Source organism: Mesocricetus auratus, unplaced genomic scaffold (genome assembly GCF_017639785.1).
Source record: "Mesocricetus auratus isolate SY011 unplaced genomic scaffold, BCM_Maur_2.0 Super-Scaffold_15014, whole genome shotgun sequence".
Classification (NCBI taxonomy): Eukaryota; Metazoa; Chordata; class Mammalia; order Rodentia; family Cricetidae; genus Mesocricetus; species Mesocricetus auratus.
This window is the reverse complement of record NW_024429186.1, coordinates 30,320,630-30,345,285: the sequence shown is the minus strand read 5'-3', so window position 1 is coordinate 30,345,285 and position 24,656 is coordinate 30,320,630. Positions and strand designations below refer to the sequence as shown.

Sequence of the window (24,656 nt, the reverse complement as noted above, 5' to 3'; positions counted from 1 at the left end):
TGAGCCACCAGCCGGGCGTTGGTGGCGCACGCCTTTAATCCCAGCACTCTGGAGGCAGAGGCAGGCGGATCTCTGTAAGTTCGAGGCCATCCTGGTCTACAAAGCGAGTTCCAGGACAGCCTCCAAAACAACACAGAGAAACCCTGCCTCGAAAAACCAAAACCAAAAAAAAAAAAAAAAAAAAAAAAAGAGCGACCAGGCCGACGCCCAGAACTGAAGTCAGACTGCTCTCCTGCCCTGCTCACTCACTCCTGAGATGAGCTTCTGCCTTGGCCCGTGCCTGCTCCCTGCCACAGGCCTCTGGTCTCCCACTCACCACTCACACTGTGCAGCTGTCAGTCAGCAAACACTCTGCTCCATTCCAGGTCCTGCTTCTGTCCGAGGACTCGGCACTTCCCATGTTTTGGGAACAGGAGGGATGTCAAACCAGCCAATAGCATCCACACTACATTCAGAGCTGAGGCAGGGCTATTGAAATATCCTTACTTCTTCCAGTGGTTTCTGCCTTGCTACAGGGAGCAGGGGACGTGAGGAAGGATGAGGGCACACACATATGCTCAGCAAGGTGTCTCTGCACAGGCTGCCTGTCCAGCACTGAGCCCCCTCTCTGCAACAAAGGGTGGAGGAACAAGAGGATGGCCAGCCAGCATCAGGACCTGACCGGCGTGAGCAGGCTGGCTCTTCTAACTCCACAGTTCTACTCTGGTTATTCTGACCTTCTTGCCTTTTATTAAAAACCGTAGGCCAGCCGGGCAGCGGTGGTGCACACCTTTAATCCCAGCACTCGGAGGCAGAGGCAGGCGGATCCCTGTGAGTTCGAGGCCAGCCTGGTATACAAGAGCTAGTTCCAGGACAGCCAGGGCTACACAGAGAAAGCCTGTCTCGAAAACAAAACAAAAACAAAACCATAGGCCACCCCACCTTATGTATATCCACCACCCCTAATGTCACCTTTCTTAAAAGCCTAGCATTTGCTTCCTGACCTTCTGGTCACCAAAGTGAACATAAACTCAAGTCCCTGAAAGGAGATGGTGACCTTCAAACGCCTTTATCCCGAGAAAGAAGCAATATTCAGGGAGAGTTAAAGACCTGCACACTGGGCCTCTGGGCTCAGAGTTGTCATCTCAGCTATTTGGAAGGCTGAGGACTGCAAGTTCAAGGGCAGCCTGGGCTATGGAGTGGGTTTGAGGACAACCTGGGCAATCTATTCATACCCTGTTTCAAAATAAAAATCATGAGAGAGGGGGGAGGTGCAGTTCAGTGGTAGAAGACTTGTCTATTGTGAGCAAGGTTCCATCTCCACGGTTTCAGAGGAAGAAAAACAAGTGGACAAACCACTTGTGAGTATCCTGGTGGTCCCTTTAGTAAAGCGGGTGACTGAGCCCCGTCCCTCCCTGCCATACAGGGAAACTCTAACTCCTTGGACAGACCTTTGGCTCTCCCAAAGGACGATGTATACTAGTTCAGCTAAGACCAAACCTGTACACATCTCTGCTCTGACAACTCGATGGCAAAACTAAGGCCCCCACCATCCACCAGGACCACAACAGGAATGGTGAACTGGGATTACCCAGGTTAGCGGTGACCATCCATGACTGCACCGGCCAGCCTGACGGACTCAGCCACCCAGAAGGCCTGACCTGAGAGACTCTAAGAAGCCACAGGAGCTCTCTGGCCTTTGGCATAAGGTCACAACCTGGGTGACTGTGATGGGACCTGGGTTTCAGCCTGGAGCCAAGCCAGGGGTACAGATAATGAGTGACAGGTCCTGGTCTTTGCTCAGTGCCTCCAACCAATGAAGACCAGGAGGGTGCCGTGTAAGGGGTCACAGCAGGCCCACAGGGCTGGAGAGGGCTTATGGGCTGACCAAAGGCAGTATGAATTAGTGGCAAGGGTGGGGCCTGGGGAAGTCACTCAGGCTATGGATTCCCAGTCACCAAGACACTGGATGATTCAGTCAAAGACAGAAAAGCGATTTGGGTCAAGTTTTCCTCCAGTCAAGCCTAAGGAAAAGCTGGAGACCTGACCAGTGGGGCAGAAGCCAAAATTATCATATCATCAGAACCGGAATGGCCTCATTTGTGAGTCATGCTGTCCTGTCACCTTCGAGCTCCTCCCACCGCTCATAACATTTTGTGCAGGGGCAGCTCCTTATCTTCATCCAGTTAGATAATCTAGCCCTGGAATTTTCCTGTTCCTGCTCAGTGAGCTCCTACTCACTCACCAAAACCTCAGGCCAAACTGGCAGCCAAATTAAGGCAAACAGCTCCCTTCCACCCCACCCCCTCCCACTACCAAGTTGTGCATTTCTAGACCTCTACCCTGTCACTAGACTTGAGCATACCGATAGGGATTTGGGTTTGTTTATGGCCATATTCCCAATGCTGAGTAAATGATAATTAACCAAATTGGCCTAGCCACTCAAGGACAGTCCTCTGTGATACGGGTGGCATTTCCTCATTCCTCCGCTGTAACCAGGGGCTTTGCTTAGGGGGATAGACATTCCTGTTGGGCAAGGACAACTACAGGTTTTGATGACCAGTCACAACCAGATTGGAATTTGGTCCAAGTCATTTGTCTGTGTGCACACTGCCGAGGGCGGAGGGGTACCTCTCTGTAGCCACAGGGACCCCTGGCTCTATTATTCAGGGATTCCTTAGCCCTTCCTCAGCCACCAGACTCCTCAAGGTCTGTCTCGTTGACTGGATTAAAGATCTTTCCACCCCAGGCTCAACCTAGCAGCTCAAACTAACGGGAGCCCCTTCTCCTTAGGGGACACCAGGGTAAGAGAGGGAACTGGGCGCTAGCTAGCTCCTAGTTTCTGTTAGGCCCCTGTGCCAGGCTCTACTCTAGGGGAGGTGCATGGATGCAGCGAACCCTTAAGCAATGGGCACCCCTGCTCCTTTCTGCAGGCTCAAGGACACAGCACAGCCAAGCAAACCTAAACCCTGAAGGGAACTGCAACTGCCCCCCATTTTCTTATGGGTCTCAGCCTTCTCTGCCCCCAGATCCTCTGCTTTCTCCTCCTCCTTCAAGCTTTACTTTTACGTGTGTGTGTGTGTGTGTGTGTGTGTGTGTGTGTGTGTGTGTGTCTGTGTGTCTGTGTGTCTGTGTGGGTATGTGCATGTGAGTACAGGTGCCTGCAGAGGCCAAAGTGGACGTGGAGGCTCAGGCAATTATGAGCTGTTGCCTGATGTGAGCGCTAGGATTCGAACTTCGGTCCTCTGCATGAGCAGTACGCACTCTTAACTGCTGAGCCACCTCTCCAAAACCCACTTTTTTCTTTCTTTTCCTTTTTCTACTTATTTATTTACTTATTTTGAGATAGTTTCATGTATCTCAGATTGGCCTCAAACTCGCTATGTAGCTTGATGACCTCAACTGTAAGGTTCTCCAGTCTTTCAAATTCTGGGATTACAGATGTACATCACCAAGTCCAGGTGGTGCTAGGAACTAAATTCAGGGCCTCGTGCACGCTAGGCAAATACGCAGCTGGGCAGCAGGATCCCAGCCCTCTCTCAGTGGCTTTCAGTTCAAGGATGGGTTGCAACATTGTGGGTATTACTCAGGCTGGGGTGTTCTCAATGAGGGCTGCCCTGAGGCTAACAGCCCATGTGAGAAACAGCCAGCACTAGGGGAAGCACTCAGTTAGCACATCCTTTCCCTCCTCCCCCAGGGTGGTGTTTCCCTGGGACAACATCAGCTTCCTGCCCTTGGCCTGAGAGGAATGGATGGATCTGGTACACACAGTGCTGGCTACTCTGTGAGGGCTACAGTCACTCCACGGAGGCTAGCAGTGAGAGAGGGACCGGAAGGGTGCTCCACCCCGGTGGGATCACTCCAGGGAGGAGTTGAAAACCACACCATGAGGAGGCCTTTGGGAAGAAAGCCAAGAAGGCTCAGATCCAACTGTGATTGCTCCTGACAGTGACCTTTCAGACAGAGTCTCCCTTTCTGGGTGGCTTTCTCTCTGTGCATTGAAGTGCCCTGGAAGGGGCCTCCCACTGGAATTATCCAGGAAGGTCCTCATCTGCCTTTTTCTCTGGGCTCACTCCCACCATGCTGTGGAGGCCTATTCTTCCTGCTTGTCCTCAAGCTGGCTCTATGCCTCCACCCTCCCCTCTCCTCTCCTTCCTGGACACGTGGTTTTATTTTTAACCTGAGTTTACAGGCAGGATCTGGAAAAGCCAGTTTGTGGCAGCTCTGGGCTTTCTGTCTCCCTCCCCCACCTGAAGAGCAAGTAGCTGGACAGTGCTTGGCTAGGCAGGGGGGCCTGGCCAGCAGGTGTGGGTAAAGGGCATCGGGTTTGGCCTTGCCAGGTGGAGGGTTGGAGCACTCCTGCCCCCTTCCCCAACACACACACACACACACACACACACACACACACACACACACACACACACACACACACACACACTCCTGCTGGTCTTGGCTGCTCTAATTGGGGTGGAGTGGAATCAACAGAACCTTCTGGGCTTTTCTGATGTAACCTCCCCCCAGCAGAGGCTGATTGGCTCAGGGCCTCCCTGTGACACGGGAAGTCTCTGAGCAGAGTGGCCCAATGCCCTGGTATTTCAGCCAGCCTCTGGCACCAGGGAGGGGGCAGGCAAGGCCAGACTACCCAAGAGGCAGAGCAAGCATAGCTCTACAGTACTGGCAGAAAAGGGGTATCAGGGCATTTTGAGTTACTTTTTAAAATTAGACATTTATTTTTAATTATGTGCGTGTTTGTGTGCCTGTGTGGGAGCATGTGCACATGATTACAGGTAGCCTTAGAAGCCAGAGACATGGGTTACCTGGAAGCTGGACTTACAGGCAGTTGTGACACCTGAGGTGGGGTCCAGAGAACTGAATTGGGACCTCTGGGAAAGCAGCAAGATCTGTCCTCTGAATCATGTCTTTTATTGAGGGCTAATTCTTTTGGTGTTTTGAAATAGAATGTCACTGTGCAGTCCTGGCTGTCCTGGAACTTACTCTTGTAGACCAGGCTGGCCTCGAACACACAGAGATCAGCCTGCCTCAGCCTCCCAAGTACTGGAAATATAGGTGTGCCACCACACCAGGCTGAGGCTGAAGCTCTTAAGTCATTTAAGGAAAGTCAAGGCTTCGCAAGGGAGTGAGGACGGAGGTGTCTAGGAGAAAGAAGCATGTGGCCTGCATTTATCCCCTGGATAGGGACCTTGGAGGAGGAAGGGGCTGCACTGTTAAGAATGGAAAGCTGAGAGAAGTAGATCAGAATGCCTCCTAGCATGAAAGGGGAACCAGGTTCTAGCCCTAGAGCTGGAAGGTCAAGCTGGAGGAAGATTGAAAGGTCAAGGGCTTCCTCAGCTACTTAGGGAGTTCAAGGCCAGGCCTGTAGGTCAGCTAGAGACTCCACATAACGTGCATACACATACACAATATTTCTTAAAAAGAAGATGAAAAGGAAGCTGGGCCAGACGTCATGGAGCATGTCTATAATCCAAGCAGCCTGGAGGCTGGGGCCGGAGGGTGATGAGTTAGCTTGAGGCCAGCCTGAGCTACACAGCGAGACACTGTCTCCAAAATAAAATAAAATAAAATGAGAGGAGTCCTAGTCAGCTTTCAGGTATGCAGAAGGTCGCAGGAGACTGGGGTGTAAGTTCCTGTAATAGGGAGAAAGGGCAGGATCCCTCAATGTCCTACAACAGAGTTGGCTGTTTGAGAGTCCTTTCTACCCTTGGACCAGAGTTCAAATACAGTCACTCTGTAAAAGACAAGACTTGGTCAAAAGTATACAAAGATGGTGACCAATTGGGGTATAAAGCAGATCCAGCCCATTTCCTAGAACTGTTCCAGCAGTGGTGCCAGAATGTGAGCGTTGGAGGGCAAGGCAGGGCCGAGACTGTCTTTGTACAGTCAACTCTAGTACAGCTTGTAACTCTCCACTCTGCTACCCCCAGGCTCCCAACAGCAGTGCCAGGCAGAGCTCCATGAGTCTGTGAGTTCAAGGCCAGCCTGGTCTCTGTAGTGAGTTCCAGGACAGTCAGGGCTACAAAGTGAGACCTGGTCTCAAAAGACAAAAACAAACAAACAACAATAAAATTCTCAAGAAGTTGAAGGTGGCTGGAGACATGGCTTGGTGGTAGAGCACTTGCTTACCATCAGAGAAAAGATCAGCCCAGCTTTAAACTGTCCCTTTGGACCACAGAACCCATACCCATGAAGCCAGGGTCCCCAAACTGCGCCTTGTTTGGGAAGCCTGCAGCCCAGACTAAGTCAAGTGGGTGTGGCTTCGGGAACCATGAGTATGGCTTAGGGGGTAAATGCCCTCTTCACATGGCCTCTGCTCCTTCCTTTCCCCCTCCACATCACGTACAGAACCCGGGGTCCCCAGACAGCTTGTGGTGACAGAGTGCTGGCCCACCCAGGGTGAGACAAGGTGGCATAGGCCTCTCTTCCTCCTCTCCCCACTCCAACACCTGATCACTGATTCTCACTGAAATTCCCTGCTTGTTTGTTTGTTGTTTTGAGACAGGGTCTCTTTTTTTTTTTTTTTTTTTTTTTGGTTTTTCGAGACAGGGTTTCTCTGTGGCTTTGGAGGCTGTCCTGGAACTCACTCTGTAGACCAGGCTGGCCTCGAACTCACAGAGATCCGCCGCCTCTGCCTCCCGAGTGACCTGGAACTGACTGTGTCGATCAGGGGGCCTGCCTCTGTCTCCTAAGTGCTGAAACTAATATCCTGTACTAACCCTACACTATACCCTGTACTTTTTTCCTTTCTTTCTTTTTTTTTAGAGAGGGTTTCTCTGTAGTTTTGGAGGCTGTCTTAGAACTCGCTCAGTAGACCAGGCTGGGCCTCAAACTCACAGAGATCCGTCTACTTCTGCCTCCCAAATGCTGGGATGAAAGGCATGTACCACCACCGCCCGGCCCCTTTATTTATTTTTATGAGTATTTTACCTGCATGGATGTATGTGTACCACATGCATGCAAGCGCTCAAAGAGGCCAGAAGAGGGTGTCACAACCCCTGGACCTGGAGTTACAGACCATTGTGAGCCACCATACTTGGTGCTTGGAACAGAAACCCTGTCCTCTATCAAGAACAGCAAGTGGTATAAACCACTAAGTCATCACTCCTGCCCTACCCCAGCCCTGAACTACACCCTCCACAAAAAACCTGGCCTGGAATCCCTGATCCTCTGGCCTCAGAGCCCATGCACATCATGCCTGGATCTTCTCCCCACCTGCAAAGGTCCTGCCTGACCCCGGGGAGACCCACACAGCTAAACACTGTAGCAAAGGCTTGAGTAGCCACCACTCTCCCCTACTTGCATGCTGATTCCTTCCCTCTGCTCCCACGGTAAGAATGGTGCCCAGTTCTGTCCCAGAAGCACCTTCCCCCGTGCTTGCTTTAGAGTAAGGCTGCCTGAAGTGCTGGAGCCTCTCCCAGCTCCCAGCATCCTTCAGGAGCCCTAGTAACCAATCCCAAGGCCCTCAGTGTAGCTTCCAGGTCTTTCTGTCTGGCTCTGCTGTCCCACTTTCCACTTTGCAGCCCAAACCAGCGACACCTTTGCCCAGACTCCTAACTCTTCAGAAAGGGGTGACTCTCTGTACCTAACAATGCTCTCATGGCCTCATGCTTATAGCACACATTGCCAGGGCAATGGGGTAACTGAGCCAAGCAAAAGTCATGGCAGAAGCCGGGCATACACCTTTAATTCAGCATTTGGGAGGCAGAGGCAGGCAGATCTCTGTGAATTCAAAGCCAGCGTGGTCTACAGAGTAAGTTCCAGGACAGCCAGGGCTACACAGAGAAACCCTCTCTCTCTCTCTCTCTCTCTCTCTCTCTCTCTCTCTCTCTCTCTCTCTCTCTCTCTCACACACACACACACACACACACACAGAGACAGACAGAGAGAGAGAGAGAGAGAGAGAGAGAGAGAGAGAGAGAGAGAGAGAGAGAGAGAGAATCATTACTGCCAGTGAAGGAGCCTAGACTGGCAAAGAGCATCAACTTTATTCTCCCACATTGCTTTTAGGGGACAATCTCACCTGCAAGGGAAAACACTAAGGACCCAAAGAGACTGTAACTTGCCCAGAACTGATAGCAGAACCAGAATTTGAACTCAGATACCAATCAGTTGGTATTTGTTGGATGCAAGATGACCTTTTGAGCCGGGCGGTGGCGGCACACGCCTTTAATCTCAGCACTCGGGAGGCAGAGGCAGGCGGATCTCTATGAGTTCGAGGCCGGGCTGGACCGACAGCCTCCGAAACAATACAGAGAAACCCTGTCTCGTAAAAACCAAAAAAAAAAAAAAAAAAAAAAAAAAAGATGACCTTTTGATAAGTGTTGGGGTAAAGGATGGGGAGGGAACTAGAGCAACATTTCGTGCAGAAGCAACTGTCTGGGCTACACATTCTCCCGCTGTCTGCTCTGAAGGCCACCTCTGCCATCTTAAAGGACCCCACACTTCTGTTCCAGACCATCAACCACAGTGTGGAAAGAGAGAGCCTGGAGAAAGTCCTCAGCAGCAGGTGGGACAAGCGAAAGACACTGTTTCTCGGAGAAGGACCCTGCCAACCTACTGTTTCTTCTCCTTTAAATCCCTCTAGACCCCCTTCCTCTTATACCTTGGTGATACTCTCAATCGCCTCTCTTTGTCACCCTGCCGCTCTCCTATTTCCAGGACCCCACCCAGGAGTAAGCCTATTGGCAACTCTCCAAGGAAGGATCAGCTGCCATTGGGCTAGATCCAAAACCAATAGTGCCCCAGGCCTAGGGCTCCAGGCAGACTAGAGGTTAGGGGTAGGGGAGCTTGTGGGAGGTGGTCACATGACAGTCTGGGCTGAGACCCAGGGGCCTTGAATTAATTCCTTCAGGTCCACATGGCCAGCATTCCACAGCCACCTCTCCCAGGGCGCTGGCCATAAGCACTTCAGGCACCACCAGCCACTCAAAGTTGTTCTGAGCTGTAGCCAGACCTCCTGGGGCTGCTAGAGCCAGCTGTTCCGGAGCCTGGAGCCTGGTACGCAAGTGCTTGCTGCTTCCCTGCAAGCAACCTGGCTCCCAGAAGACGGGGTGCAGAGGATGGGGAGCAGGACTAGGGGAGGGTGTCAGGGAGGAGTGAGGGTGGGCTCTGGGAAGTGGAGGCAATGACGACCTACTAGGAGTGTTTTTCTGTCAAAGGAGAATATTAGCCGCCTCCAATCTCCAAGACCAGCCACGGTAACAGAGAAATTACATATGACAATGTTAGTCCACCATTGGGTGTGAAGTTTACATTAGATTCTTTCTTGCCCTGTTTTCATTTTTGTTGCTGGTGTTTTTGAGACAGACTGTCACCTAACCCAGCCTGGCTTCGAACTATGGAGCTAAGGCTGACCCTGAACTCCTGCTCCTCCTACTGCCTGCTCCTCACCTGCCGAGCATTCAAGCATATGCTACCACTCCTGGCCTACCTGGTGTATGCTTTTATTCAGTATTCATTCATTTGTTTATTTATCTACATATTTACTTATCGCCGTGCTGGGGGCAGAATCCAAGGCCTCGTGATTGCTAGGCAAACTCTCTGCCACCACCTTACATGCCTGGTCTCTCCTCGCTCTTTTCTCTCAGCCAGGCTTCCCAGGCTGACCCCCACAGCACAATTCTGCCAGCTTTGGGGTAGCAGGAGGCGGGGCATGTAGTGGGTGGTCAGGAAGGTGGAACATTGCAGGGGATACCTGGCCTGCTCCATGCCCCGCCCCTGGCCATTCCTTCTAAAGAACATGCAGACTCCACACAGAGGCTAGCTTAGGGAGCCGAATCCACACAACATGCAAGTAACATGTAGGTGCACTGGATGTGCCAAAGACAGGCATATGCAGAGATACCTTTAAGTACATACATAAGTACACACACCTCGTCTAGGACATTAAAAGGAACACAAGCTAAGCCTTCATGTGGGGCTGGAGACATTCAGCTTAGTGCCCCAGATTCAGATGGAGTCTCTGAGTCCCGAGGTCAGGTCTATCCTGTACCATTCTCCATTCTCCTTGTCTCTCGTTGTATGCTAACGCTCAGGGGAGCTGGATTATAGATCCCAGCTCCTTCGAGCACCCAGGACTCATGAAAACTCAAGCTGTGGAATGAAAGCAGAATGACCTACTTTACACTGAGTAGCTTTTCAAGGCAGTTGTGGTGTTTGTCTTTAATCTCAGCACTCAGGAGGCACAGGGGGGTGGATCGCTGTGAGTTCAAGACCAGCCTGGTCTACAAAGCAAGTTCTAGGACAGGTTCCAAGGTTAAACTGAATAGTTTTTCATACTTTGTATATTCTCCCTGTCTCTCTCCCCCTTGGTTTTTGGAGACAGAGTCTCTCTAAGGAGTCTCAGCTGACCTGAAACTCACTATGTAGACAGGCTGACTTCAAACTCAGAGATCTGCCTGCTTCTGCCTCCTGAGAGCTGGGAGTAATATTTTTCTTTTAATATTCTTAATTTTTAAAAGTAGTTTTAGAAAAATAAGAGGGGTGGGTTTTGCTTGTTGTTTGAGACAGGATCCCTCTATAATAGAACTATCTTGTAGACCAGGCTGGTCTCAAACTCAGAGAGCTGCCTGCCTCTGCCTCCCGAGTGCTGGGATTGCAGGTGTGCACCACTACCACTCAGCTTAGTTTTTTCAAAAGATTTATTTATTTATTATGTATACAGTGTTCTGTTTGCACATATCCCTGCAGGTCAGAAGAGGGCACCGGATCTCATTACAGATGGTTGTGAGCCACCATGTGGTTGCTGGGAACTGAACTCAGGACCTCTGGAAGAGCAGTCAGTGCTCTTAACCTCTGAGACATCTCTCCAGCCCCCAGTTTAATTTTTTTTTATACTAAGTTTTAGGTAGCCTCAGGTGGCCTTGAATTCCAAGGTTAGATGAACTTGAAGTTCTTTTTTTTTTTTTTCTGGTTTTTCGAGACAGGGTTTCTCTGTATTGTTTTGTAGGTTGTCCTGGAACTCGCTCTGTAGACCAGGCTGGCCTCGAACTCACAGAGATCTGCCTGCCTCTGCCTCCCGAGTGCTGGGGTTAAAGGTGTAAGCCACCAACGCCTGGTTCTTTATTATTATTATTATTTTCTTTTTAGTTTTTCAAGACAGGGCTTCTCTGTGTAGCTTCAGAACCCATTCTAGAACTCCCTCTGTAGACTAGGCTGCCTCGGACTCAGAGCTCCTCATGTCTCTGTCTCCCGAGTGCAGGGATTACGGGTGTGCACCACCAGAGTCTGGCTGACCTTGAATGATCCTGAACTCTAACTACCCCCCCCCCCCCATTTCCTATATGCTTAGATTCCAAGCACTTGCCACCACATCTGGCTTCATGTGGGAACCCAGGGCCTCCTCCATGCTGGGGAAAAGCTTTCCCAACTGAACTGTATACCCACCCAACCCCAGCTTCAGGGTGTCTTGAAGTCCAGAACGGCTAATCTGATCCTGATCTTCCTGGCTCTACCTTCCAAATTCTGGGATTACAGGTATGTGCCACCATGTCTACTTTCAAGTGGCCTTTCTTAGCAAGAATATGGTTTATTAAAATAGAAAAAGGAGCTGAGAAGCGGTGGCCCACACGCTTTTATCCTAGGACTCGGGAGGCAGAAGCAGGCAGATCTCTGTGAGTTCCAGTTCAGCCTGGTATACAAAGAGTTCCAGGGTGGCCAGGACTGTTACACAGAGAAACCCTGTCTTGAAACAAACGAAACGCATCACAACAATGAAAAGACGTTAAAAAGGGTTTGTTACCACAAAACCGAGGCCTGAAGTAGATAAAGTCCAAGCAGAGCCACAGGAGATGAGCTGGGAGGCAGCCGCGGCTCTCTAGTTGCGTCTAAAGACCCACAAGGAGCAGCTCTTGAAGAAAGGTAAGCTTTCCCAGGTGGGACCTACGATCAGAATGTAGACTGTCCTGCTGGTGGCTGTATTTCCAGGGCCCACTACCCAGGTAGGGTGACCAGACAAGGCCCAAGAACAAACGGGCCGGTTTCCCCGTGAAACGAGTGAAATGCCAGAGAACGCCATGGTCAGCAGGGCTGATGCTCCTTGTAGGTGCGATAGACGTTAGAATCCAGAAGGACCATCTACTCCCTGCCCCCCCCGTTTCCTCAAAGTGGACACGGAAGTGGGCTCGTCCTCTCCTCAAGCCGGGGGTAGGAGGCGATGGAGGGAGACTCCAGGAAGATGGCGTTGCTTCAGGGTCCCGACTGAACCTGGCAGGGACAGTAAGTCCCTTCCAGTCTTCCTGAAGACGGGTTCTCTATCACCGTGAGGTTCACACGGAAACCCCGGAAGAAGACGGTGGGAATGGGTGGGGCCAGGAGGTCGGAAGGAAGAGGAGTCTGTGCAGAACAGCCTTGGGTTAGGCAAGAGTACAGGATCTAGGCCAACCTGGGGCTTGAACTGGAGTGTTCAGTCTGACTTCAGTTGACGTTAGTATAAAATGGAATGGCACTGGGAACTTTGACTGGCCTGAAGGCTGGCGACTCATTGCGTTTCTCTCTCCTCGACACCTGGTTTTCACTCTCTTTCAGTTCCCTCTTTGCAGTGGGAGAATCGGTCAGGCAAAGAGGATGATTAGGAACAAGCAAAGCACCCCCAAGCTTGAGAGAATGAGAAAGAGTGTTCCCCTGTGTTCCTCGTTCTTCCTTGCCCATCCAGATGGGCTTCCAGTTGGTTTTGCAGCCCATTGATTGTCTCCAATCCTCCAGAAGTTTCCAACTAGCAAACGGGGAGGAGGTGTGACAGTGGGTCGGGTTGGTTCAGAGATGAAAGGTCAAGAAAAGACTTCTCAGTTCAAGCCTACCTGACATTTATAGTCAGAAACCTGGAAACGTTGCTAAGGTGCTATCAAAAATGGGACAAATGCCTGTTGCCGCCTTCCAGGAATGAATGAAGGTGACGCACCCCTCACCCCCCCCACACCCCTCCCCCCGGGACTTACTCTCCCTTTGCCCACCTCATGGACACTCATTTTTGGTAGACAGCTGTAGTTAAACTGGGTATCTTAAGAGTTTTTTTTTTCCTTGTTTCTGTTTTCAGTGTCTACTAACACTGTTTCCGAACAGGAATCTAGTCCAGACTCCCCCACTGTGTGATCTTAGGCAAGATTTTGTACTTCTCTGTGCATTGAGGTCTTCATACTAATAAACTGAATAATGTGCTGGCCTGGCTCTAAACTCTTTTCATGGATGGGTTGCAGGCATTCCTAAACCCCTTTATAAATAAGGTCATCCTGGGCTTGATGATGCCCTTCTTTAATCCCAGCACTCAGGAGGCAGAGACAGGCTGATCCTTGTGAGTCTAAAGCCAGCCTGGTCTACATAGCAAATTCCAAGTCAGCTGGGGCTATATAGTGAGACCCTGACCCCTGCAAAAAAAAAAAAGTTCACATCATCCTAGACAACTTAGTGAGACCCTGTCTCAAAATAAGTATATGGTTCTGGGGCAGAGGACAGGCCTAGCATGGGTAAAGCCCTGAGGTTCAATCCCCAATGCTGCCAGGTAAACAGTCACACTAGGCCTTAAGGGTCATTCCCAATTCTGGTACTTGATGGAGTTTGGGAGGAAACTTTTCAGAAAGTTGGGCCTGGAGGTTCAGTCCTATAACCCCAGTACCCAGAGGCAGTGTCTGGAGGAGGAGGATCAAAATTTCTAAGCCAGCCTTGGCTACCTAGGTTAGCCTGGGCTACCTGAGATGCTCTCAAATATTCAAGTAGTGACTCTTAGTACTCTTTTTCCCATCAGTCCCAGGATACTTGAGAGAATGCACTCAGAAACTCTGGAATCTTAATATTAAGTAAGGACTTGAAACTGCGAGCTCTCCAGCAGAAGGCTCCATCACCCGTGGTATTGCCTTCAGTGACCGAGATGTCTCCGGTCAGCCTGTTCTTCCAAAGCTGTTGAATTCTCACTGCCCCCCCCCACTTCACTTAAGGAATCATTACGGTTATACTAGATGGTCAAGGAATACAAATAGCACAACCTAGACTGTAAAACACTGGCCAGTACCTATGCTTTGGGAGCAAAGTGAGAAGGATGGGAAACTGGAGTAGGGATACTCCCAAGTAACATAAACGGAGCTTAGAGTCAGTCAGCTAAACACTCGGCTGTGAGTCTGCAGAATACCCGATGACCCTCGGGGCCGGAGAAGGAAGAAAACCTTACTGTGTGTCCAGTGTGGACCACGTGAGGAAAGGGAGGATCTACCTGAGAACCAAATCGAGACCGGTTGAGGCAACCACACTGGATGCCAAACAAGCCCGTCTTATCACCTCTCCTCCCCCACAGACAGACAGACAGACAGACAGCCACCATTTAACAAGCGGCCCTTGGCTATGGTAAACTTCAATTAACTGCACCAGTTACTTTATGATTCACTTCCAGCCCTAACCTCCGAGTGCTTCCTCTAGTTTACTTCTCTCCACCGAGTATTGTCAAGTCAGGCTTCCCTAAGTGAAACCAAACCAGCCTCCTTTGCTGGATGTTTCATTACTACAGCTGCTGTTTCTCCTAATAATAGCACCCAGCAAACGGGTGTGTGTGTGTGTGTGTGTGTGTGTGTGTGACGGACAGAAGATGACACTGTTCACAGTCCTTAATGGCAGGGCCTCTTGCCCATATATGCCAGTAACCAAGGACTTGTAATCCTGAAAGTTCCTGAACGTAATACCAAAGCAATGAAGAGACAGTGGCAGGCAGGCAGGAGCCCGCGTGTGCACAGGTAGATAGCAGAACCGACACTACTCACAGCGTCCACACAGCGTCCTCACATCTAAGCCCACAGAGCGGGCCCTTTTCCCTTAGGCTCACCCATTTCAAGAGCATGAGCATTTGGTGTGGGTGTTGGGAGCACCTTGGAGAAATCTTCCAGGCAAAACCTGCTCAGGTCTTATTAATGAGTCTCTAAGAAAAGCAGCCCAGACCTTTAAGTGATTGGTCGCTGGGCCAGGATAGGTTTTAGAATTAACTCTTCCTACACTCTACTATGCATTATCACCCCCAAGTTAATTACCCCTGAGGATGAAAATAGGTTTCATGACTCATAAGCACCAATACAACACTTGGCAACAGATGAAAACGCAAGGACACATTTGCAGGAAGCTAACAGGAATGAACATCTATTTATATGTAGGGAGATTCTTAGAGGTGAGCCAGGCACTTCCCATGTATCACGATGCAGATCCGTCAATAGCACCATGGATCCCCATTCCCAAACATACACACCCACACAGGCACACCGGGTTCTGGTTTCCACTTCAACATGGTGGCAAAGCTGGAACAGAAACCCAGAGGGTATTATTAATAGCAAGTTCCAACAGCAACCAAACCTGCACACTGGTGTTCAGGACTACCCCATGCTTGCAACCTAAGCCCACCTCGCCGCCCTCCTGCTCCTTCTTAGATGCCAGTCGGTAGGGTTCATCCTTTCCCCCACCATGGGCAGGCAGGCAGTCAGCTCTGGCCAGTTCCCTAGGCCCAGGAACAAGGAGGGAGTGGCTAGGAACTGAATCAGATCACTACTGCTGTGTTTTGCTGCCTCTCTCCTGCTCTCTAGTCCTCTGCTGCCTCCAGGAAAGGACAAGGTTCAAACCAGGACTGTTTGCCTTGCTCTCACTAGATGAAAGGCTGGTCTGACAGGGGATTCTGAGCCCCAGAGGGCGCAGCTTTCTCCTTCCCCACCCGTCAGAACTTCACAAATGCCCACAACAAAGCTGATTAATAGCTGAGTTTCCTTGCTAGTAAAATGGATTCCATTTGGTGCCTAAGTAACCTTTGCTTTGCCTTTCCCTCCACCCCCCCCAAGTCTGCTCTCATCAGCTGTGTCCTGGCTTAAGAAACCCTCATTAAAGGGTAGGATGTAATGAATGAGGTGGAAACTGCTTTGCAATCAACATGCGTTTGCCTCCCAGATGCTCACACCCTTCCCTGCCCCTACTCCCAGCTAGGCACTTTCTGAAGAGAGGGTTTATTGTAGCTTATAGTTCCAGGGGGCTAGAGTCTATCATGGCAGATTAGAAATGGGAACAGTCAAGGAAGGCATACATGGCAGGAGATGCAGGAGGAGCAGGAGGCTGACTGACCACACTTCCATCTACACACAGGGAGCAAAACCCAGCTAGACACCTTTAAGTGTGCAATGACAGTAAATGTTACCCTTTGTGCAGGGGCAAAACACCCTAACATTTCCTACTCTAAATTCCCCGCCGTTCCCAATTGTCCCAGTCACACTAGGTACCAGTATATACTCACCGCCCCAGGGAAAGGCACCAAGAGCATCCCTGACAATGCTTTTTGCATTGTCCCACATTGGGGGGGTAAAGATGCTGAAGAGGAAACAGAAATTGCTTAGTCAGCAACTGTAGATTACAGGGGAGGTAAAAATGTAAACAGTCTGGTACTGGGGTGGGGTGGGGGATGGGGTAGCCAGCTCCGAGAGCCTTCAAAGGAACCAGGATTCCTGGTTCCAGGTAGGAGATTAACAGTTGTCCCTTTAGTTGGAGTGGTGTGGCCTCAGCCCTAGAAAGACAAACTTGCTGACTCAGGGCAGAATTAATATCAATTGAATTTATTACAAGTTACTAAGCTCCAAGGCACATTACAGTGTTCTGTTAACTACAGAAATGTATAAAGGACAAACAGAGCAAGTTCTCCATGTCTAGCTTTTCGCTCCTACTGTTCAAAGTTCAAAAGCATCCGTGCATCAATAAAGCCAAAACAAAACGACACGTGAAGATCCAACACATTCAGGTCAGCAGAAACAAACCAAAACATGTTCCCCCCCTCACAAACTTGCAACAAAAAACACCGGCCCTCCCAACACCCAGCTTATCATTTTGCAAAAAAAAACAGGAAAACAAAACAGAACAAAATTAAGTGAAGACTTCAACACTTGGGGCTGTTTAGAGAGAAGCTTTCACCATTTTATAGCATCAGTTTTTTTTCTTTTTTTCTTTTTTTTTCTTTTTTTTTTTTTTAGGCAGCAACACTGGCCTTGGCAAAACAAAAACAACAACAACAAAAAAATCTTTTTCTTTTGTGTGTTTTTCCTTTCAGAGTGCATAACATTTACAAAAATACACACCAGCAGCAGTAGTTGCTAAGGGCTATTAGTGCTGTACCTAGGCAAACATTCTGCCACCAAATAAATGCTAACGAATATGATGCAAATGACCCAATCAATATTATACTGCTTAACACAACCAGCTTATCCTTCAAATGAAGAAGTTACATACCTGTTTCAAAATATAGAAACATACGACGAAAATAATGTCTATACATAAGACTAACTTTTGCAGTTATATTCACAATTCTACATCTTGGTGGGAAGGGAAATGGAGGCAGGTGGGGGAAAGCGCCCTCTAGATTGAAGAGGACCTAGGTGGTCTAGGGCAAAAGAGGTCCCTGTCCTGCGGTTCAAGGGTCTCTCTCTTTTTTCACTTTAACATCCCCAGCTAAGATGGTTGCGATTTCGCCCTGCATGAAGGCCCAAGGTACATTAGACCCGACTAGGGGGCATTTCTCTCCGCTGGGGCAATACACCTCACCTGTAGCCCCCTGGGCTTTGATACTCTCTCTAGAACAAGGGAAACAAAATTTGTGGCTAGGGACAGATGGGCACTGAACGAAATGAGTGTCCTCCAAACGTTCGTGGCAAATGGTACAGCAGAGGGGTCCGCTGTTGGCCATAGGGGAATCCGGAATGTTTTGGGGGTGCACTTGGTCCATGCCCGGGTGGGCGCTAGGCGGTGGGGGCGCCACCTGTAAATTCAGGTCCCCATTTCGTGATGCCAGGCGACGCTGCCCCGGCACGGAGGCGGGCGACACCGGGCTGCTGCTGTTTCGCCTAGCAGATGCAGCGGTGGAGTGCACTGAACTGCCGTCCTTGGGTGAATGCGCTGTGCCCAGAGTGTCCGCTACTGACATGAGTGCCGCCATGGGGGACGGACCATTCTGGGGGGCTGATTCCGGCGGGGTGGTCCTATTGGAATGAGGTCCCAGAGGTGGAGGGGGTGGGGGCGGTCCCCCTGCGGCGTGCCCTGGCGCCGCAAAGCCCCCCGCGGACATAGTGAGCTTCAGCGCCTCGCTCTGGCTAGCCATCCACTGCTGCCTCTGCTGCTCCTCGCCGAGCTTCAGTGCGCTTTCAGCTGAGTCCGGAGGTTCCGGGGATGCCTTCCTTTTGCGCAGGCTGGCGGTTGCACCCCGGCCCGTGGGCGCCGCTGACGGCAAGGCTCCAGTTCCTGGGGGTGCGCTGGGGGCACGGCTGAGACTCACCAGCGCCGTGGGTAGCATGGGACAGCTGGCATCTAGGTAGGGCTGGGGCAGCATGTCTGCGCCAGGCACGCCCTCCTTGAAGAAGCGCACAGCCTCGGGCAGCAGGTCCCCAAGTAGGCGCCAGTCGCCCGAGCCATGCTTCTTCTCGTACTCCAGGTACTTGAAGCCAGAGGATAGACCCCGGCCAAAGTCTTTCATGCAATCCTGGTACATCTGCTTGGCCACCCCCGATGCGCTGGAGTACACGTTGCCGGAGCCCGTGGGATACTCAATGAACAGCTTCAGCTCGTAGTCCATGCCTGGCTTGGAGACGGCATCGAAGGCAAAGACGCGACCCAGCAGCGAGTGGTCCTTCTTGAAGCGCACCTCGTAGGGCGTGCAGCCAGCCAGAGTGAGCAGCGTGTCACGGACCATCTTGGGCTTGTTGGCCCACTCCTCCGCTCGGTTGCGCAGGCTCTCGCTCAGCTCGGCCAAGGCCTCAGCGTTGCGCTGCTTCTCCTTTAGCTCGCGCTCCTGGTCCGTACTCGACACCGACCCAGGCCTCTTGCCGCCAGCACCCACGCCCACCTCTGCCACCGTCGACGAGGTCGAAGACGGCGCGGAGGATACAGTGGACGACACACCCGGGGCAGCCCCGAGACAGGCGGGCCCCCCGGGAGCACCGGGAGGCGCTGGAGTCGGGGGTCCTCGGCTGCCCCCCAAACCGTGGGGCGGAGGCAGCACCGCGGCGCTGGCCGGGCCGTTAAGCAGCGTCTGCGGCAATAGGTTTGGGGGCACCGTGAGCTGGGGTCCCCCGCCACCCCCCGGGTTAGGGAGCCCGGTCACCAGCCCACTATGTGTCCCACGCCGAGAAGCCACCGATGTTGCCGCTGTGGATGAGTTGGGGCTCTGGCGGTTCAGCTCCGGGGGGCCCTCCTCTGGTGCGGGCTTAGGGAAGCCGTTAGGACCTCCCAGGCCGTTGGGCAGCCGGGCGGTGTGGCTGCTGCTCCCCAGACTCACCGGGGGCGGCGGATACTCAAAACGGCTGCGTTGTTCCACCGCGGCGGCGGCGGCGGCGGCGGCCGCTGCGCTCAGGCCGTAGCGTTCCAGGCCGGACGGGGCGGCCAACACTGCAGGCTTAGTGGAACCATCGACGTGGTTAAGCTGCTGCTGCTGCTGCTGTTGCTGCTGTTGTTGCGCGGCGGCGGCTGCTGCTGCCGCTTCCTTGGCGGACAAGGCCACTGTCTTGACCCCAACGGGCGGCGGCGGCCCGGGGGAGCGGCCGTCTTGGAAGCAGCCGTGCGCTCGCTTCAGCTGGCGTGCAGTCTCGATCACGAATTCTATGCGGTCGGCGCCTTCGTAATTGACGCAACCACGGCAGACGGGTTCGGAGAAGTCCCAGATCATGGCCCAGGGCATGCGAGGCAGGTCGCACAGGTAGCAAGACTGTCTTCGGGAGGAGGACACCTGCGCCGCCGACATGATGCCAGCCTCGGGGAAGGTAGGCCCCCTCCCGGGCTGTCTCTGTGGCGCCTTCTCCACCTGGAGGACTGACTGGCTGGGAAGGAGTCCGGCTGCGGGGAAGGGGGGCGGGGGGCGAGAAAGTTCTGCCCCAGGGGTTGGAGGGAGGAGAGCGAGTCTCCACTGCCGGCGCAGCGCCTCTCCGTGGGGGCTCCACCGCCCGGGCGGTCGACGGGTCCTGCACGCTCCTCGCCCCCACCTCCTACTGCCACTGTCTGGTCCGGAGAAGAGCACCGTGAGCCTTCTTCCTGGCGCGGCGGATCAGGGCTGGAAGCTCCGGGCCTGGGGGGAGGGGGCTAGGGTGTCCGGGGCCGGCCTCCAGTTGCCTCTTGGCCCCCTCCCCGGAGTGATTGAAGCGTGGAAGCGCGAAGGGGGGGTTCCCCCTACGATCTCAGTCCTCTCTACGCCAGGCGCCCGGAGGAGAGGGTTAGAGGGTTGTGCCACCCGGTGCCCAGGTCCAATCTTGCTGAAGCCGCTGATTCCCCGGGAAGGCCGGGGGAGGAGGTGGCCGCCAAGAGGAAGAGTTCCCCCCTTCGCAGCGTCGGCCGTTGCGCTGGCGGCGCCTGGGTTTGCACGCCGGAGGGAGCAGCCGCGGCCACCGTTTCCAAGACACACGAGAGCAGAGGAGAGGAGCGCACGCACGCAGGCTCCCACCGCCCCCTGGCCTGGCCAGCTCTCCGGTCACAGAGGCTGGCGGCGCTCACGTTGGCTGCACTGCGCTCGCTCGGCGCCTCCACCCGGGTCGCATCCCTTCCCGCTCGCGCTCGCCTGGAATGTGGGGTTGTGATTGTTACTCTACGTTCCGGAGGCGCGTCTCAGCGCTCCTGCTCGGGCTGCGGCTCGCGCTGTCCCCGGCTTGGCCGCGCGGGATGCCGCCCGGGCGGAGCGCTGACGTCACCGCCATGCTCTGCACCAGTCCCCCACCCCCCCTTTACACTTCCTCTGTCTGTGGAGCCCACTTGTTGCTCGTGAAAGGCGCATGCGCGGCAGGATGCCCAGATTCCTCCCTGTCGCCCCTCCTCCGCGCCTCCGCCCTCCCCTCCCTTCCCCCCCTCGGCTGTGTGTGTACCACAGCTGAGGCCCGGCGAGCTAATGCTGCAAGTCCTGGGCTGGCGTGTGTGTGTGTGTGTGTGTGTGTGTGTGTGTGTGTGTGTGTGTGTGTGTGTGTGTGTGTGTGTGTGTGTGTGTTAGCGCGCGTGGTGTGTGTGTGTAACGTTAGAGCCACGAATGTTGTTTCCGATTCCCGTTCCACCCACCCCACCAAACCCTAGGCAGTAAAATTAAATTTCATATAAGGTATTACCTATTTCATCTGAGATGATAGAGCTCCCCATTAATGTTATATTCCTTGCCACCAGTGGTGCCCAAACACCTGCAGAATTAGCCCTTCTCCAATCTTCCAGAAATTACATTTTAGATTTGTTTTTGTGACCCGGCCTGGGAATCAATCGGAGTTGCGAGGATGGCGCTAAATGAGCACCCATCCCCTTGGCCGAACTCTATAAAAATTTTTGGCTATGAGCTATGAGCACTCTGAGGCCTTAAGGAAAACAGTCAGCTGGCTGCATACAGCTGCAGTTGAGGGCAGGGAATGGGGAGTGAAGAATTTGCCAAACAGGTGAGTGGTTTTTCAGGGTTTCATAAAACGAGGCAGCCTTTAATAATACTGATTGCTAGAGCTGGGAACCGTAGCTCAGCGAGGGAGCGTTTGTTCGGGATGACCGAGGCTCCGAACTCAATCCTTAGAGCCATAAATAAATAAAGCACAGGCAGTTTTGAAAGTTCCTCCGGCGTGCTGTGATTTAATTCCACACTGCCCCAGTACGCTCTGGGAGGTCACGGTTTCTTCTCCCGTGTAAGATCACTGCTCATCATTATTGCTTATTGTAGAAACAGATAGGGTTGGTCTTAGCTCTGGGTGGGGCATTTCAGCTGGTTCTCCTATTTATTGGGTTTGCCTTTTTCTTATGTAAATTAGGATAATCCCGGTGGAAGGCCGGTTGGGGGGAGGTGATTTGATAGGGCTGGGTTCTGCCTACAGGGTTGGAATTTCCTCACTATTACTACTGGCTTTGTAACCTTGAGCTCAGTGTATATCATCTTTTTCTTCTACAAAATGCATTTATCTCCCACAGCTTGATAGCTTGTTAAGATTTCAGCTTGTTTCTTGTCGCCCGTGACAAGTGACTCTGAGACTGGCTGGATAGGTACTGGACAAGTGGTTCCTTTGTATCCACCTTAGTATAGTTTTCATTATAACGTAGAGACATAACACGAAGCCGTATTTTACATTACTAAACCCTTGATGTATATATTCTAGTCCATTTTACAGACTAGGAAAATAGAGAGGTTGAAATAACTTGTCTACGGCTGCTGCAGCTGGCCTGGAATCTAAATCCAGTAAATCTGATTGGAGAGTCGGCGCTAACGCTGCCAGGGATGGGTGCTCACATTTTCCACCAGCACCCCGTTCTTTGTTGCATGCAACTTGTATGTAAAGTGCTGTGCAAACGCACCTTCATAACGAGCCCCTCGCACCCCCTTCCAGACTGTACTACTGAATGCTCCCACGTAGAGAAGCTGCAAAGCGGCCACTGCTGCAGAGTGAAGCATACATGCGCCAAACAGGACGGAGGGCACATTATTGCATTCCTGGGAAATTGCCAGTGTTGGATACAGGTATTGATAACGATATTGAAACTGTCACTGGCTTCCCTGTGAAAGGACTAAAGTTCACCAGACATTGCGATCATTATTTATGGCCACTGTTACAGTCAGTTGAAGCAACAAGAAATACTTTTATTTTGACATTTGATCTCCCGACGCTAGTCAGCATTTCCCAGCATCTAGATTTTCATTCCGGGTTCCAAGCTTGAAGGAAAGAATGCTTGTAAGGATATGGAGAAAGGGAGGAAGAGGAGCCCATAGGGAGCCTCTTTTTCATATCAGAGCAACCCAGTTTCTGGTTTTGCAAAAACAGCGAGCTCACTGTGTGCTGCAGGGCAATAATAAAGCTTGCCTGGCAGGCTGACTGGCTTGGAGCCTCTCAGGGAGTGTGAATCCTTACCCTTGGACTTCAGCCTTCTTCATGCTACAGTCACCCTTGAGTGAGTCAAAACACAGGGCCCAGCCGGGCGTTGGTGGCGCACGCCTTTAATCCCAGCACTCGGGAGGCAGAGGCAGGCGGATCTCTGTGAGTTCGAGGCCAGGCTGGACCGACAGCCTCCAAAACAGAGAAACCCTGTCTCGTAAAACCAAAAAAAAAAAAAAAACCACAGGGCCCAACAATCCCGACCAGCCTGGGACTCCTGAACTTTGGCTGGATAACCCATTTATTTACATTATTTATTTTTCTTGTTATTAGACCAAAACTGTGCTGGGTGGTGATGGCACCCACCTTTAATCCCAGCACTTGGGATGCAGAGGCAGGCAGATCTTCGTGAGTTCAAGGCCGGCCTGATCTATATAGTGAGTTCCAGGACAGCCAGGGCTGTTACACAGAGCAACTCTGTCTGGAAAAACCAAACAACCAAACCAAACCAAACCAAAAAGCCAAAAATACTTTAGAAATAGCAGCTTAGCCACAACCCTCCAGCCAGGCAAATTGAGTTCCATTGTCACAGTGGAATGTTCAGTGTACCATCTCCTTATCTCTGTCTTCACTTTTGCTAAACACACACACACACACACACACACACACGTTATCGCTGAACATAGTGAGCTGGACATCAGAATGTATTTAAACAGAATCCTATTACAGCCTATAGTCTCATAATCCTTTTATTTAAAAATAATAACTCTCTATACCTCCTCAAAAAGAATCACCATCGTTCTTGGTGATATACTGGTTCTTAACTGCTTGTCTCAGAAGGCCCTTTTTGGGGATGCACCCGCGATTGGGGAGGTGACACCTCCAATGTTTGGAGATACATTCCTCTGCTCCTGCAGCAATGCTGTGATCTCCTGGGAAGGACTGATCAGGGAGGTGAGGAGTGGGGGAGCAGAGGCACAGAACTCAGGTGCTGTGTTCTGGGGTGCACCAGCTGCAGAGACTAGCCGAGCAAGGTACGGAATGCTAACCCTAACTCCACAAATCGAAGTCCTGTCTGTCTTAATAGCTGTCTGTCTCCTCAGGTAGCCATCTGAGATAGCATCTTCAGAGAATACTGTTCTAAACTGGAGCAAAAGGTCAGCTTTCCACTTGGCCTTTCCTGAGCAACATGGCCCAGTGTTAGGCGTGTGAAGGTTGCCAGGATCTTAGGCACTTCTATGCATCTCGGCGACTCCCGCCCGCTCTCAACAGCCCCCACAGTTTGGGACCGAAATGGAACGGGGGCAGCGGTTCTCTAGGCCTGCTGGCTCTCCAGGCCCAGGCTGAACCTCGCGTCACCCCGCTGCAACGCGCGCCGCCAAGCGCTCTGCAGAGAGAAAAGCCTTTTTTGGTAACACAGCCGGGCAGTAAGCAGGGCCCTGTTCTTTGGCCTGCGGGAGCCGCTTAAAAGTAGATGAAAACAAACGTGTGGGTTGGGCCCTCCTTTGGTCTGGTGGAGGCCTGGGATCGCCTTGCACTAGGAACCCCAGGGGTGCTGCAGGTTACTGTGCCTTGCAGACCCGAGTAAAGGGGGCCATGGGAGCTGGAGGCTGCTGAGTGATTTACACATTTACTCCCTGGTCGGATCTGTGGTGGAAGTATTTGCCTTTCCCTAAAGGATTAATTCTGGTATAAAAAAAAAAAGTATTGAGTTAGGCCAGGGCATAGGGTTACACAAGAGCCACTAGAGCATGAAATCTCAGGAACAACGTGATTCGCCGCCGAGAAGCCCTGGGGAGCTGAACCTACACCGCCCGCCAAGACCTGCCCAGCCTCGGGCGCATGGGCAAGGCGGGCGCTCTGAGC

At 52.0% G+C, this 24,656-nt stretch overlaps 1 protein-coding gene across 1 annotated transcript; it reads right to left on the bottom strand.

Annotated features, from left to right (window-relative positions):
• Positions 1-16,537: 16,537 nt before the first annotated feature.
• Irf2bpl (interferon regulatory factor 2 binding protein like) lies at positions 16,538-20,660 on the bottom strand. The gene has a single exon (XM_005084004.4). The coding sequence runs from the start codon at positions 19,718-19,720 to the stop codon at positions 17,402-17,404; it is 2,319 nt and encodes a 772-aa protein (XP_005084061.1). The 5' UTR covers positions 19,721-20,660; the 3' UTR covers positions 16,538-17,401.
• Between the last annotated feature and the right edge of the window lie 3,996 nt (positions 20,661-24,656).

What these genes read in the sequence shown, in the direction of transcription:
- Irf2bpl (XM_005084004.4), bottom strand. Translation starts at nt 19,720, where the DNA reads ATGTCGGCGGCGCAGGTGTCCTCCTCCCGAAGACAGTCTTGCTACCTG.